We start from the raw sequence: 17451 nt of genomic DNA, 5'->3' as shown, positions 1-17451 counted from the left end.
CTGCAGTCTCCTGCTCTGTGCCCCAGACTTGGTGATTAATGACGACCGTTCACACACTTAAACATTCAGCTTTGTTTCGCTGACACACTACTTACCATACCGGTCACCATGGGTTACTTAACACTGGGTCACTGTGGGGCTACAACCAAATATAATGACATATCTGCGGGGTGACCTTTAAGGGCTCTCAGTGTGTGATTTTTATCTCTGTGCTGTAATATAAATACATCATTTATCACACAACATTAACATAACCAAATGGACATCTTTAGAAAGTGCTGCATAGTCCTTTTCTTTACTCAAAAGCTGCACTTAAGAGTTTTGATTTATTTACACGAGCATTTGCTTTTCTGCTGCTACTGTATGTCTACTCACACATCATTTCAGGAGGATTGCAACCCCTTTTTTTCTTCACTGCATTTATTTGATAACTATAGTTACTCTAGATACAATAAATGCAGTTTTTACCAAATGTAATGTTATTTTCTGTAAATAAGATGAGATTAGGACGACTTTATTGATCTCTAGGGAAATTCAAAAAATTATTACTTCATCAGGTGAAAAAGTTAAAGTAATCTACCCACAAATGGTACAGGAATTATAATAAAATATACATCATTCTGAAGTGGTTCATTATAAAGACTACTCTTAATGTAAATGTATTTTAATAACAATATTTTACACTTCAAAAATAGAATTAAAGAATTTAATTCAGTTTTTTACTTTAAATTAGTTAAAAGATTTCAATACTTCTTCTTTGCATTATTATAGCGATGCAATTGAAACACATAACAACATGTCGGGTGATCGTGAATGCTGGAGCTGAAAATCAGAAAAGTGGCATGAACAGAGGCAAAAGGGAGCGAGAAAACTGTCAAAGATGTATCATTTAAGTCCGGAAATTAAAGTGTGTGTATGTGTGTGTTTGTAAGACACAGACAAAAAAAGAAGCAGACAGACAGAAAGTAATTTAATGAAGTGAATCTCCTTTGACCTCCAGTAACTCTCCAGAGCAATGTCAACTTCAATTTCACCCTCTCCGAGGAAAAGCGGCATGTTTGTTGTCAAGGCTAGGTGTCGAAGCTTAAGAATGTCCTCACTAATGTGGAGTTCTGTACAATCCTCAAATCTCCAAGCAAGCAGAGGTCAACAGGTGACACCGCGAGAACAGAAGAGATGTAATGGATGAAAAGATGTAGAAATAGACATAGATGGAAGGGAGAGATGAGCAAGAACACGGATGAGATAAGGCATGAACTCGGAGGAAAAAGATGCTATATGTTATGTTTTATATATAAAGACATTAAAGAAAAAACTAACATTTTTTTGGAACATCATTTTAACTTTGAGCGTTCAATCTAGCCCTAAAAGGTTTGATAAATTTTGTTTCCCTCTATCCATTGTTATATACTTTTGCTCTAAAGTGTATCTCAACATGAATATTTAATCTATCACGACCCAATATGTGATTTTCTTTGGGGGTTTTTGGAAATCGGTCACATTTCTGATGACTTCATTGTTTGCTTTACAACCCTGCTTCCCAAAGATTAAGGATACTGTGTAAAATGTGTACATGGAATGATGAGCAAATCATTTAAGCTTGAGAGATCCAGAAAACACAACTTTATTTCTGCTAGGGCCCACCTCATTAAAATATGGACTGAACTGAAGATAATTGTCTTGTGGCCTGACCAAAATATTACATTATTGAAAAAACTTGCAGACACTGCACCCTCTGGGCTAAAGTGGACAGGTGTGCTTTGGTTTTTGGTACATAAATTAAAATGCAGGACCTGCGATGGAGACCTGCAATAGCTTTGTTCAAACCATACCCACCTCTTGCCACATGACAGCTTGGATGCGCTCCAGCCCTCCATGACCCTAAATTGGGTAAGCAGCTATGAAATGTATGAATAGTGGTGCTGTTTGTTGAACTAGTGGAATCTGGAAGGGTAACCTGTATAATCACAGTTCAGTATTACAAATGCAGGCAAGCTGAATGCCTGATCATGTGTTTTATGGCCACGTCAACAGCAGTACACGAGCTAAAATGGGATCAAGATTAATATTTACCCTCAGTTCTTTCTCAGCTCACAATAACAAAACATGATGTATCTATTTCACTCAGTGCATTCAAACTAAACATAACCAGCTGTTTCCAAAAGGTCATGAAAGAAGCTGAACATCCACACTGGCTTCTTCTTTGAGCTTTTCAAAATTGCATTGCTGAATTACTTGCTAAATTGGGAACGTCAGCGTTTTGAGTGTCAGTCTATTACAGCTCTAAACACCCCTGAGGGTGTACAGTGTGAGAAGATGTGTGCACACGTACAGGTGCATGGATGTGCGTGCGTGTGTGTAGACTCGTCTCTGTTTAAATGAAGTAGGTAGAAGAGCCTTCTCCCTCTTGTTGCCCATCCTCTGCTGTTGGTTCCTGCTCTCTGAAATAATGGATTCTAATTCCTTTCCACCCGAGTGCACCCATCTGCTGGCTTTGGGGGATAGTAAAATCCTCTATCAGTTACAATTATCCCACGGTTGCAGAGGTCTGCGCTGCAAGCGTGTGTGTGACCTATCCACCTCAAGTAGTGCCGGGTTGTTTGAATATTTGCAAGTGCATGTTTGTATGTGTTGCGATGAAGAGGGAGAGCTGGGGAGACAGAAAAATGCTCTCACTAAAGTGCTGTGTAAGCATGAGCTGAATCTTTAACCCACACCCTCTGAACTCCATGACAAATCATCCCAAGGGAGTCAACGTGCATGTGAGTCTGTGTGCGTGTGTTTCTGCTAGGCTATGTGTAATGTGTCATATTACTGTACTGTGAGTATATGTATTTTGTGCATTTCCCTCTCACCAACCCGAGCACCTACACACAGATTTAAACCCATTAATATAATGAATCATCCTCCTAATTCTGGAAGAAATAGGAGTGGACTTCACCAACTCACCACTGGGGGACAGTAGTAAATCTGGCAAAAGAATAGCTGAGTGGCTAATGGTAAAAATCCAACATTATACACAGACTGAAAATGTCAAGTTGTCCAAAAGTAATGTTTCTGATGCAGGCCGGCTTTCAGCAGACGCACAGTCACATATCCCTGAGGATTCCTGATGCCCTAAAGAAGAGATTTGTGAAGAGAGCAACACACACACACGCACACATACACACACGCACGCACACACACACACACACACACAGCTATTTGGCGGTAGAATTGGGGCTTAATGTATGTAGTCCTGAGTGACAGAATCTGTAGCTGTGGGATTTCGGTCCATCAGCAGAAAGGGATGTAGTGGCAGAAACATCCAGGAAGAGGGAACCTGAAGAGAGAAGATCTGACAAACCCCCCTTTGAACGAAAACAGTTTCTAATCCCGTGTGTGTATTCCCTCTCAACCATCCTGTCTTGTCTCTGAGTCCCCGCTTGCCTATCACGATTCTGAGGCCTGAGTTTCTCACATTCATCTTCTTAGACTTCCCAGAACATCTCTGCTGCAGGTCTTCTGTGAGAGTTTATGTAACATATGTGTTTTATTTATGCCTGCCAGTGTGTGCGTGTGCGCCGTGTAAAGCTAGCTGGGATGTAGGATGTCTAAGATCTGCACTGGTTGCAACAGCAGAGGAGATAAAGTTGGCCTGTGTTTCCCGGCAGTGTTGCAGATTTATCTCTCTGCTTACAGCTCCGGTTTTACTGCCCATTCACCGGCCTCCTCTGGCTCCTGTGTCTTTTCTCCTCTCCCTCTCTATTTTGCGCTTGCCATAAGAGACCGGCCTCTTTCTGTGCACGTTCTAGCTATCATAAATCTGCCACAATGCCCCATAAAGCTGCTTAGGGCATGGCTCAACAAATATTAAGGAAGAAGAGAATAAATAAATAAAACTAAATTAAAAAAAAAACTCTCGTCTAGAGGGAGAGACAACTATTCTGCACACAAAATGGAGCCACTGTAAAATATTTACATCAGTGTCTCTCTGTTTTAGATAGTCCTCTGGGAGTCTGTGAGGTCTTACCGCAAGACACTAGACTTAATTGTTTTCTCTGTCTTGCTTAGATACCTCACAGTGTTCCCTATTTATTCTTTCATTTATTTGTAGATGTACCAAACCTTTGGTTACCATATTATTAAAAGTAATTTCCCCTTATTTTGTGCATCTAGATAGATTAGAGTTAGTTTATAACTAGTTGAGCAACCTTGCTTTTGCCTAGTTTAATAACAAGATAAAAGCAAGCTTTCAGAGTGCCTTTGTTACTTTGTAGTTAAATTATATTCCTGCACTCTTTGCGGAGGAAATTCTGAATTGTTATTTCAAGTTCATGAGATTCTGGCTGTGCTCTAAAAGTCCATCCATTTCTTCCAATTATCCAATTCAGGGGTCACCCCGGGGCTTCAGCCTATCCCGGCTGCCAGAGGGTACACTCTGGACAGGTGGCCAAACTGTTGCAGGGTTTACACAGAGATGTTTTACGTTTACACTTCCGCCTAGAGCCAAATTCGAATGACCAATGAAGCTAACCCAAATAATTGCATGTGTTTGGACAGGAGAACCTGGAGAGAACCCGTGCAGACATTAGAGAACTCAGGACCTTCTTGCTGTGGGGCAACAGTCCTAACCACCGGGTTGCCCGCTGAATATCAGGGATAGCAACATATTTGCAATATTTGACAATTTATCACAGTTAATTGCAGTATCATTGCAAACAGATTGTATGTAATTACTAACAATTGAATGGAGTCAATTACTAACTTGAGCCCATTCATTCGCAAACTGAAAGCAGACCGTCTTCATCGTATTGGCTTTTTAGTATTTCAATTCAATTCAATTTTATTTACACAGCACAGAATCACAACACAAGTTGCCTCGAAGTGCTTCCCATAAACAAAGTTGCTCTAAAAGGCAGTGACTGGCTATTAGTGGTTGCAGACTACAGTGACCCTGGTCTTCAAAGCAACAATTACAAAAGGAACAAAATCTCAAGTTCATTGAACTAAGTTTGGTCACACTACTGTCTCCAACCACCATTTTCTCCAGTGTGACTCTGACATTAAAGTTGCACTGCATTTCAGACAAGAGGTATGGGTGCATGCATTTACCAGCCATAGAAGGATTAACAAAGAGATGAATCATTAAATAGGAGTAAGGACCAGATCTTTTCTAGCTTAAGGCATAGCAGAGCTTAAAATCATGATATTTCAATCTGTTATCCAATAACTTACACCATTCTTGTTTTAAAGAATTTTCTTTCAAAGTCTCTCTCTCACCCCCCCCCCCCCCCCCACCCCCCCACACACACACACACACACACACTTACTGTACAGTACTCACACAGCAAATGCGAGAAGGAACTGACGTGAGGCTATAAATATGAGTGAGTCACTTTTGAGGGTGAAGTCTTTCCTCACAATCTCACTGGAATCAAGATAGAGACAAATGAGACAAATAGCTGAAGGGCCAACATTGTGCAACCTGTTCATGCATGGGTGTGAGTAGGCTGACATGTGAGGCTGTGCCTGTCAGTTTATCAACAGCAGCAATTTTTCACTCTTGATCAGCCAACCGTGGAGGCATTTTAAATTAACTACCTGCATTCCAGTAGCATCAAATGGAAGACAAAAGGCAAGCACTCAATGAATCATCGCAACTCTTTGTCTTTGTCCTCACCCTGTCTTTCTGTCAAATACTCTTCCAATCTCTTGTCTGACCGGCTTCAGCATGACAGACACATTGGCCATTCATAGAGCGGCAAGCACCATGTGGACAACGGACTGTGCCCAGAAATCAAGCAATATGCTGCTGCAGAAAAAAACAAACAAACAAGAAACCAAACCATACTCCCTCATGCACATACGCGCACACGCTTGGTCCATCGTGACCCCACGTCAAAGAAGACAAACAACTGCAACAGAAAGTGGCTGCGTCTCCATGCGGCAAGCCTGTGTATGGATCTCTGGCAGCATATGGGCTCTCCATTGTTGACAAAACAGCCTAAGGGACATTAGTGGCGACTATTAGCATATATGGCAAACACTTTTACAGGTTTTTTTTTCCTGTTTTGCTGTTTTCTCAGCAAGTGAAAGAACCATCATCAATCTGCGATCAGTGCCTGTAGGTGTGCTGGGCAGGACTGGTACAGTTATCCATTTGCTTTCATTTAAAAATGACAGAGATAACACTGAGTGCAGAGGAAAGAAATCCCACAAAGGTCTTACCTAGCTGAAGCTCCATATTGCTAATCTTGTTTTCCAAGGGGAACAGGATCTTTGGCGGCTTGTCCGTTAAAGGAGCTGAAAAGGAAAAAAAAGGGACTTTTTAATTTTGGATAAAGCAGAAATACAGACAAACACCTTTTTAATGAACTACTTCTGTAGTTTTCAGTAGGAAAAACACTATAAACGCTACGTCCAGATGAACAGAATCCACTTTTTAGTACTTCTGAATGAGCTTTTTTTTATTTAGTTGTATGCCATGCCATTACAGAGATTTATCATCTGTTTGTTTAATTCATTTATTTTTAAAATATTTATTATATATTTTTATTAAGTACATGCCCATCCCATTTTGACTTGTGCAAAAAAAAAAAAAAAAAAAAGGGGGGGGGGGGGGGAAGAACATTATAAATGGTAAATGGTAAATGGCCTGCATTTGTATAGCGCTTTACTCAGTCCCTAAGGACCCCAAAGCGCTTTACACTACATTCAGTCATTCACCCATTCACACACACATTCACACACTGCCAATGGCAAGCTACATTGTAGCCACAGCTGCCCTGGGGCGCACTGACAGAGGCGCCCCAGTTAATGTTATAAGAACATTATATATTATATACATACTATATACACATTATATACATATAATACATATATAATGTGTGTATATATATATATATATATATATATATATATATATATATATATATGTGTGTGTGTGTGTGTGTGTTATATACACATTCTTCTTCACTCTTTGCTTTTTTGTGGCCACATTGCTTTTAAGTGCCTATCGACCTTGGGCTTCATTTATATGGTTTAACTAATCATAATGGAATGATTACGTAGCCTAGAACATTTCACAATTTAATCTGTATGCATGAATGATAGATATCAGAAAAACCACAATCCAATGATTAAATTGTTCAGGATCGACTGACAGTTGGTTGATCAACTGCCCAGATATTATTAAAATGAAGAAACTACAATCTTTCAGCTATATATGTTTGTGCCTCAATACAACCCTGAAACTCAAGAAGGGATATATAGGTACCTTAAGCACCTCCACAGAATTATGTGTTCATTGGTGTGACCTAAAATGAATATTTAATTTGACAGGTAAACCGCTACTCTTTGACCTCTACCAAAGCAGCTATGTGCTAACCTGCCTAAGATCCACTGCAAAGTAAGTAAACACAAATGTCAAAAAGTCCAGTTAGCATCAATATCTGCATCACAAACTCTGATACGCAACTTCACACAGGCATAGCAGTGTAGCTTGTTAGCTTCAAAAGACTAGATCTGTAAGGAAAATGCAGGAATGACCAATTTTATAGTGTATATATTTTGTACTGTGTAAGGCCTTTTTCTTGGGTGTGTCAGAACATGTGTCACTTTGTCTCATTTGTGTCTTCTCGTATCTCTTTAGTGTTTTTTTCAAAGTGTCACAATGAAGGAGTGGGGAAAGCTAAAAAACAAAACAAAAACAAAACAAACATTAACAATTTTTTTTTTGCTTTTTCATAAAGAAATGCCTATAAATGTAAATGTCCATTGTCATTATGCTGAGAGATGCCCAGTAAACACAGTTTGATGTTTTGTACTGGGTTAAAAAATGTTTAAATTCACAACTTTAAAGGTCATTGGCAATTGCACAATGAAGGGAATTTTTCATTATAGTTATGGTTACTTTGAAGCTTACTCCTCCAGACAATACACATTTACCTTCTTATGCATTCTTCTATGCTACAACTATCCTTTTTGTAAAGTTCAAGTCAATTCAATTTTATTTATACATCACCTCAGTGCCTCAAGGTAAGGTAGACCCTACAATAATACATACAGAGAAAACCCAACAATCATATGACCCCTATGAACAAGCACTTTGGTGACAGTGGGAAGGAAAAACTCCCTTTTAACAGGTAGAAACCTCCAGCAGAACCAGGCTCAGGGAGAGAAGGAAGACAGGTTAGGAAGTTCACAAATCTCCAAGTTTATTTCACAGTATGTGTTACTATTTAGGATTAGGTAACAATATATTTTTCAGTGTTTAAGACTTGCTAGTTTACAGTAATTCAATATGGTCACATTCCTAAACCTTGAGTTTCCACCTTTTGTGAATTCTGGAGGTGAGATACTTGGACTCTACCATTTTACACACTATGCTAAGCCACCATTCTGCTTTATTTAATGCATGTAGTGTGAGTCAAATCATAAATTATGTATTGTGTCACACCTTATGTTAAACGTAATTTACTTGGATTGTGCAGAAAATTCTTGCTTTAAGGCCACAGCAAATGCTAATCTGTGACCAGCCACTTTTAAACTTACATATAACAATTATTTAGCAGGTGTGTTTGTGCTCCCCTTTATACCCATATGGAGAGATATATATAAATCTTATAAAGTTTGTATCTGTCTTGTGTGAAACTTATATGAAAAGCATACAAGAGTGAAAACAGATATAAGATCCCTTGAAAAATTATATAAAAGAAACTTGTATGTTTTGGATACTTGCTAAAACAAGGTATGAAAGTAATGAGAAAGTGGCCACTTTGCCACTAAATCATATAAGCCTTATATGATTCACTATATGAAGAAGGCCACATCTTATGCAAGTCTTTTATAAGTTTTTTCAATTTCTTTTCCATATTTGTAGAAAAAGGACACTCTCGAGTCTTGGACACATTCTTTCCATCCTAATTATGACAAATGAAAGTTCTGTGTGGTTGGTAATCAGTCACAACTCTGACACATTTAGTTGTTGCTGTGCCATTACATCATGAGAAAAAAACGGTGGCATATCAAGTGCATTATAACCCACGTTTCTCTGCTAGCAAGCATGACATGTTTGATATCATCCCCTAACATTTCTTTTTCTGTAGTGAGATGAGTGCAGAGCTCTACTGGGTTTATATTATTCCCGATGCTAATGATAAAAATGTGGTTATCTGGAATAAAAAGGTTTGATATACATGATCGGCCACAACATTAAAACTGACAGGTGAAACTGATAACATTGTTCTCCTCATTGCAACTCCATGTTCTTTGGGAAATCTTCGGTCTTGATATTGATGTGGAGATTTTTCTGACATGTACCACTTAAGTATATGCCATCGCAGACCAAGCACACTTAAGGACAGTGTCATATTCTCAGTGCAGTGGACTCAAACGGCAAAACACCATGCCCACAGTAAAAGAAATTGCTTAGGAATTGTGCAAGGAACATGACAAGGAGCCCAAGATGATGACCTGACCTCAAAAGCCTCGAGATGCCAACTTGATTAAGCATCTCCGGGCTAAACTGGATTGTGTCCCACAGGACATCCTCACTGATAGGTATGTTGTTTTAATATTGTGGCTGATTGGTCTATATTGTAAATCTCCATGTGTAGTGATCTAATTGTATTTATTCATGTATTACATTTTGCAGTTAAGTCGGACATAAAAACACAATGTTTGAACATATTAAACAACTCTGCACACAGATGCAGAGCTAAATCAAGCCTATTTTGTACAATCAAATGAACTAAAGAGAATTCTTCATTTTCTAAATCAGATGAAAAAAAAATCAACATAATACCTTCAACTACCAGCAGCTTTTCTGGAATTCCTAATTATTTTGCTGTGAATTTACAAAGCTGCAGTGATGTGTATTCATTAAGATGTTTCCTTAGAGTGTGCACACTTGACTTCTTTTTTTCGTCTTATGATGAGGTTTCCAGCAAGCTGTTTGAAAAGCCTTTTCTGTTTTTGGGAGCGACATAATGTTGCTGCATTGACTAAATTGTTGGGCAAGACTGAAGTACTGAAGTAAAGCTTTGTGTTAACATTTTCGGCAGTTACTGAAAGAACTACTCATGTGACGATACACAGACCAAAATGTAAACATCGGCTCTATTTGTTCTGATTTCGTATTTATTTTTGGCTCGCCTATAACACCTGCTGATACATAAATACTGACAGAAAAGCACATTGACATCTGTGAGAGGGGCGGTCACGGGCTTTTAGGCACGACTGTTTGCACTGTTAATAGGTAATCACACAGCACAAATGACACTGGATACTGATACAGTTTTAATTACATATCAAACTGCTATACATAATTACACAATGGGTGATCCTATAGCTAATTATACACTGGGCAAACAAATGAGGACGAGCTGTGTATGGGAGACAAAAGGGAAAGCAGATGTGGTAAGGACTGTAGACAGAGAGGTAATGCTGGTAAGACAAAAGAGGGAAAATTTAGAAAGCTAAAATAAAAAGAAGATATGAAACGTGCCCCCCCTCCTGCTTCATTTGGGCATGCTACACTTGGTTCTGAAAATCTCATTATCTTAATTACCATTCCTTCATGGGAAATACATCAATTATCATGGGTTGGGAGGGGGACACCATTTAAAATATGGAAGAGAGGGAGCAAACAAAGGAAAGAGTCTCTGTTTGCCAATAAAAAGAAAACGTATGAAATCGAGCAATCAAAGCTATAAAAGGTAATTAAACATGCAAATACATTAAGTGATGGGTTGTTAATGCAATGACAGATTGTGTGGGCATCATGACAAAAGAATCAGATGATTTATGTCTTTGTTATATAAAAAAAGAATTTATTTTTTTGGTTAATTTCAAGGTTACAATAAGCTTGGATTTCAACCTAAGTATGCACATCTGCTACTTCAAAATCCACTTGAAAAATAATCCAAATGAAAAATAACTCCTGGTCCAAATGGGCAAACTTTTGGTCCGATTTGTACTATAATGCTTTGTGGTGGTTGCAGATTGTTAAGTGTAGAAGCCCAAAATCACCATGTGGCGCTTGCAGGATTCTTTTGATCTGGCACATTCACAAAACAATGAAGTATCACACATGCAAATGAATTATATGCTACGCACTTAAATCGAATAAGCCATACTATTCCTTCAGTAATACATGTGATATAATGTGACAAGTTATATGTCATGTAAAATGTTTTTTTTTTATCCTTGTATAGTGGACAGACATACTGCATTTGAATGAGGAACACTTAATGAAACGTAATTTTGTTAAGAAGAAAATTTTTTCACAAAAAAGCAGGATGGCCACATCTAACCAATGAGAACAAATGTTTTTCTTTTCACTAAAAGACCCTTAAACATGTAAAAAGGAGAAATTTGAGACCACACTATCAATCCTAAAGCTACTGCTCATCTCTCTTCACCTTTAGAGCCAAAGCTGCCCCACAGAATCACACTCTGACTTCTTTTAAGTTTACATAAAACGTTAAATGGCCTGTTTGTGTATGAGCAGAGCAAGTGTCTCCAGGGTGAATTTGTGTCTTTAGGGGACCTGAATGGCTCACCCGGTATGCCTGTGCAAGTTTTACTCTCTGAAATCGATGAGTCACTATAAAACATTGATGTCCCAGGGCAGAAAGGTTGTCTGTTCTCAGCAGCAAATCAGGCGGAATTAATTTTCGGAGGAGACACAAAGCATCTGTAATAAAACTTTTCAACAACACGACACTAGCATTGTGGTTCATTTAGTTTGTGTATACTTTACAACTTGTAACGTGCGAATTACAAAAATGACTAACTGTGTGAAAATGTATAATGTAGTGTCTAATATGCAAAGTAATTAAAAACATTGCTGGATTTGTGTTTTAGTTCCTTTAACACTAGATAGTCAGACTGCATACCTGCAAACAAGTATTAAGCTCTACTGAAGAGGACTAAATCAACCTTTGTGTGTCAGTGTGTGGTGGCCTACATGAAATATATTAATGTAGCACAGGACTTTGTGGATGTAAGCTTTGTGATCAGTCATCCACAATCCCATTTGTGCATGGTGGTAGAAAAGCTCACTGGACTTTCCAGATGGATTATTCTGGGTGACTGACTGTAGGCAAACAGCAAATTAACGAATTACAGATGGAGCTGAGATTCTTGGATCACTGGGCTTTTTCTGTTCTGTCCCATTTGTAAGAAGAAATATGCTGTTGGCACAATAGTAGCAAAGGTGAAAATGAGAAGAAATCAATGTACAAATGACTGCCACATGCTTTACAGGGGTGCACGTGCTTGTGCAGGTGTAGCCATGGACATTCACGAACACGAAAAGACTTTGTTAGAGCATGTCCGTGCATGGACGCGCTCTCGTGCACGTTACGTTGCGAACCCTGGGGTTAACAAAATTAGCTCCCAAAGGTTTTTGTTTTAACCAACAAAGGCAGTCACGCTTAAAAAGAAAAGCAAAAAAAAAAAAATGAAGGAAAGAGACTTGAAAAATATGTAGTTCCTGTGAGTCTCCCAACACTGCTAAGCTTCACTAGAGAAGTCTCAGTTCTCCGCTACAGCTGGCAGACTCCTATATGGTACTGCAGGAGATCACTATATATTACCATTGACCTTCCTCTGCAGCGTGGTCACCTTTGAGCCAGTTTCATTTCATTCCTAATGGTGCAATAACCAGTGTGTATGATTCTCTTATAAAGTCACCTCAGAGTATACAGAATTCACTTCCCGATCTGACCATTTCCCACATGAGAGAAGCTGTATGGGGAGCTTGTCTGTGTCATCCAGAGGAAGCTAATAAAAGCATCCAAAACCACTTCATGCTCCCCCGCTGTGCACCAGTGTTATGCTCTCTAAAAGCCCTGCCTCTGGCAAAGCTGAAATACTTCAACATCAAAGCAACAGGAGTGCGCATTCTGTCCAGCAAATAAGGCCAGACAGGTTCCTACATCATTGTCACTGGCACAGTCAAATGGCTATCATCGCAAAAAGTGAAAACAATTGGCCTCTTGTGGCCAAGTAGGCAGTCGAGCTTTTCTGACTAAGCAGCTCTCTAAGAGAGACAATGTGATGATGCAACATGGCAGTGACCAAGCTGTTCAAAGCAGGGCTCCAGCTGCGAGCCCTCAACAATCCATATCTTTGTTAAATAAGAAGAAAGAGGAAATTAAAAGTGCCCGCCTGTCAGTTCCCTGCTTGTTTGAAGAATATACGAGCCATTAGAAACTACATTCAGCGATTTATTACCTATTAGGTACAGCATTGTTTAAAAAAATGCATTGCTGATTCCTAGTTTCACCTCATGTCTGCTCTCTCAGCAGGTGTGTTTATGCGTAGTGGGTTACACATGTATGCTCACGTGCAGGAGAACTACTTACACACTTCATCAGGTTTGTTTACTTAACATCCCTTAACTAAAGCACCACCTCCACACAATATCATATTGTTTTGCCTCAAACTTTATTTACTATTTAAAGAGCATCCTAATTAAGACTTTTCATTCTCTCAGCACAGGATTTATGGAGGCTGATAGAATAATGTGTGTTTCACACTAAGAGATACAGTTAAGCATTCAGGGAATATGAAGAGTACTTGAAATGAACGAGGAGGATTTTTATTGGTGTATTGTTTTCAGAATGAACAGTGAGCAGAAACTGAAGATGCTAAGGTGAGGGGAGAAGAGAGTCAGAGGTAACCACGATGTTTAATCGTCTCCCTTGTGTGTGACAAAGCAGGAAAAAAACATGAGAACACTCAATAAAATTCTTGTGTTTATAAAATAAGTTCTCAGATACAGAAAAACATAATTCATCCGCAAATTCTTGAACCACACAGAAATAAATATTTTAAACGGGACTTGGTTCACTGTTGAACTGACAACACTTACTTCGTTTGTAGATCTAATTAAATTAAGCAGAAGTAATTACACTGATAAAGCAGGTACTGTATGGGCAAAACTAGTGCAACAAATGTAGTCACTCTTTCCCACCTCTCACTTGCATGAGCACAAAAATAAAATACCACCACACACACACACACACACGTGTGCAGCCTGCCCAATCCACTTTCCTCGCGTTCCTTAGGGATGTGTGACACATATGGTGTGCCGAACTCTGCTGTGTTACAGTTTGAGATATGACTGTTTCAGCGCTACACAGATGCTCTGTGTCAAACTAACTTGGACTTGAAGCAAAGACTAACAAGGCAGAGTTCAATCCATTTTGATAATCTTTAAATGAAACATTGAGTTATACAACAAAGGCAACAAGGTAAATCCTAATAAAATGACTATATCGAATACAGGAGGAGGGAATTTTGTTTGTGTGCAAACTTTATCCATGCTCTTCTGTAAAACCCATGCAAGTGTGCCCTTCAACGCACTCATGTTTATTTGAACTTACTTTTAAAGAGGCAACTACTACTGGCAAGAAAAAGTTAGTATAGAGTTATGCAAGTGCTTCTGTGATGTGAAAAGTTTAAATGAGTATGACTAAAATGGAGGGCACATAAAAAGTGGGCGTGCGTGCCTGTGCTTACTTAATATGTTTCTGCTGAACTGTTGTTGAAACCGTGATCAGGTATGAAGTAGAAAGGGACAAAGATAAAGAAAAACAAATAATGAAAACACCAAGATCGTGGAGAATTGAGCGGAAGAGGTAAAAGTAGGAGATGGCGAAAATAAAGAGGGTAGAAAGAAGACACACTTGATGAAGAGACTGCCAAGATGCTGGTTTCAGTCATGCAGTACTGCTGATGAAGTATCAACACACCAGAAATCTATGTGGGTGTCGCTTAGCATAGTCTGCTTTGTGCCCCCCTCTCAGCTCACATTCCTGCTCTTTTCATCTCTGTCTGATCTTCTGCGCTCTTAACCTCTGTCGCTGTAGCACGGCGTTATTTTCCTTTATTCCACCTCACTAAGGAGCGTGGCCCTTTCTTCCCCCACTGTCATCTTTTCATCCATTTGTCACTGTCCCACAATTGGCCCCCACCCCCACTCTTTTTACCCTTTCAGAAAGCCTTGTCAGTTCTTTTCTTAGCTCCTCTGCACTCAACTCAGCTTGTACCTCTGCCTTTCCCCGGCAGCATGTATAGGACCTGTGTGCCTGTGCAGTGTATCTTGGATGATATCAGTATGAACTTTAACGTTTCCCAATGGGTAAGAGTACACTGTACTGTTCTTCTATTAGGGCGCGGCTCACAGACAGTGTTTATGTATTCAATATTGCAAGTCAGCGCATACGTCTGCCAGTATGCAACCTAAGCACGCACTAATTAACACACAGAAACACACGCACATGCACACACAACTGCCCATGTACCACAAATGGTGCATACACCTTCCTGCTAGCCTCAGATAACAAAACCCAGTGGGTGACCTGTGATAAAGGAGCCATTTTATTAAATGACAGAGCAAAATGTACAAAATACACCTGTGTGGAGCTTATGCAGATAGGCAGAGGAGGGATTCAACAAGGGAGACATGTGGCAACACAAAGAGAGAGAGATGAAACATTGTTAGCCAAGACAGATACTGACCATCAAAATATCCGGCAGCTTCTCCTGGTAGGCAGTGACAGAGGATTAGCTTCTAATCAGTGACGATCTCTGTGGGTGATTCAGAGGGAAACCCTAGTGGTCTGGTATCCATTCTGTTATTCTGTTAGAGCAGAAGGACAAGGCTAACCCAGTCAACTGCAGGGGAGGGCCAGTGCAGGTGGATATACACCTGAGGGACAGGATTAACACAGTCCTGGCACATTACAAGCAGCATGCACAGAGCAAAATCCCAATGGAAGGATGCGTTTTTGCCACGCAGTACACCAACCTCAGGTCTGTCCAGGTGTGTAAACACATTGGTAGTGCCAACAGGCTACCTGCGACGACACATACAGACCTGAGATTTACATGAAGTAACAGAGGAACAGACAGGCAGCCTGCAGGGTCACCTCGATGCCATCTGCTTCATCTACTCCCTTTGACCCATCTCCATGGCATACTCGGCAGCTCCCAGAATCTACTGTTGCCCCTAATCTGTGTATTTTAACACAGCCACAAATGTGCACAGTTACTGCATAGCACCCTGCTTCAAAAAAATTGCGAGGTCGCATTACATATAAATATAGACATAATTTAATTCATTTTTGCAAATCATTTAAATCTTATATTTAACTGAAAACTGTTCAATTGAGATAGTACACATTTTTTACAGTTGGTACGGGTGAAATAAGTCACTGAAAATGTTGTGTAATAACATTATTCATGTGGTTTTGTGGTCAGTTAATTTAAGGTGAAGAGGTTACTTGGAACCATTCAGCAGTCCTGTATTTTCAATAAACTTTGCTTAAACGGACACGACCCTCATGTTTTTATTTGTTGAACTTTATTCTTGCCTGTTACATCATTTATGGTGGCTCCATAGTATAGTGCTTTACACATTTCCCTAACATATGAAAGGTGCCCTGTTTGAGACCAGGAGGAGAGACAAACACCTTTGGGGTTGCGTCAGGAAGGGCATCTGGTGTAAAAATCTGCCAAATCAAATATGTAGAGCTATCAGCTGTGCTGAAAGAAGCTTCTTGCAGTATTGTTTAGTCATCTAAATTTGTGGCAAAAATAAAAAGACAGGAGGCAGAGCTGAAGATGTTACGATTTTTATTGGGACTGGCCAGAATAGAAACAATTAGAAACAGAAATGTCAGACTGACGCTCAGGTCGAGAACTTTGGAGCCAGTTAGAGAAGCAAGGCTGAGATGGTTTGGACATGTGCTGAAGAGTTAAAGTGGATGTACTGGACAAAGGGTGCTGAACACAGAGCTGCCAGGCAGGAGGAAAAGCAGAAGGCCACAGACAAGATTAGAGAGGTGTAGTAAAGGACATGCATAGGGTTGGTGTGACAAAGAAGGATGTTAGGAATAGGGTCAGATGGAGGCAGACAGTCCACTATGGTGAAAACCTCTAAAAAGAGCAGACGAAAGAAAAAGAGGTCTCAGCCATCTAAATTTTTTAGTGCTAGTTGCCCAGTTTTAAAGACATTTGCTGAGATGTTGCCATCTTTTGAGTATAATGGAAACTTGTAGTACTCAATGCACTAAAATAATACAAATAAATGATACCCATAACGAAAAAAGAAACAAAAGAAACAAAAAAACCTTTTAGTTGGGAGTTTCTTGTAGGCACTATTTTATTTTAAACTACACTCATCAAATCTATCACTTTTACTCACAGGAATGGACCTTTTGTCTGCTAGTGATGAACAGCCCATGCAGGTGACAACATGATGAGATATAAACATTAAGGGCCTCTTCATCAGCTTAGCTGTAATGCTAGATATCTGCTATTTCTGACTGGGGCACCAGCAGGCTGGTCATTTGGCCATCTGGTTTCATTATATTCAAAAGAAGAACATGTCTACAGCCAGGCCAAATTTACTAACAGCCTGTGCCAAGACAAAAGCCTATTATATCAATAAAA

At 39.5% G+C, this 17451-nt stretch overlaps 1 protein-coding gene across 4 annotated transcripts in view; it reads right to left on the bottom strand.

The window, feature by feature from the left end:
- il1rapl1a (interleukin 1 receptor accessory protein-like 1a) overlaps positions 1-17451 on the bottom strand; it is a 163573-nt gene that overhangs the window by 44787 nt on the left and 101335 nt on the right. For all 4 annotated transcript variants that reach the window (XM_087829948.1, XM_087829945.1, XM_087829947.1 and 1 more), the window contains exon 6: positions 6211-6285. In XM_087829948.1, coding sequence (XP_087686074.1) covers positions 6211-6285 — 75 coding nt within the window. The remainder of the gene's footprint in view (positions 1-6210; positions 6286-17451) is intronic.

This window comes from Neolamprologus brichardi, chromosome 16 (assembly GCF_056152115.1).
Source record: "Neolamprologus brichardi isolate AB-2024 chromosome 16, ASM5615211v1, whole genome shotgun sequence".
Lineage (NCBI taxonomy): Eukaryota > Metazoa > Chordata > Actinopteri > Cichliformes > Cichlidae > Neolamprologus > Neolamprologus brichardi.
This window is presented reverse-complemented; position numbering and strand designations above follow the sequence as displayed.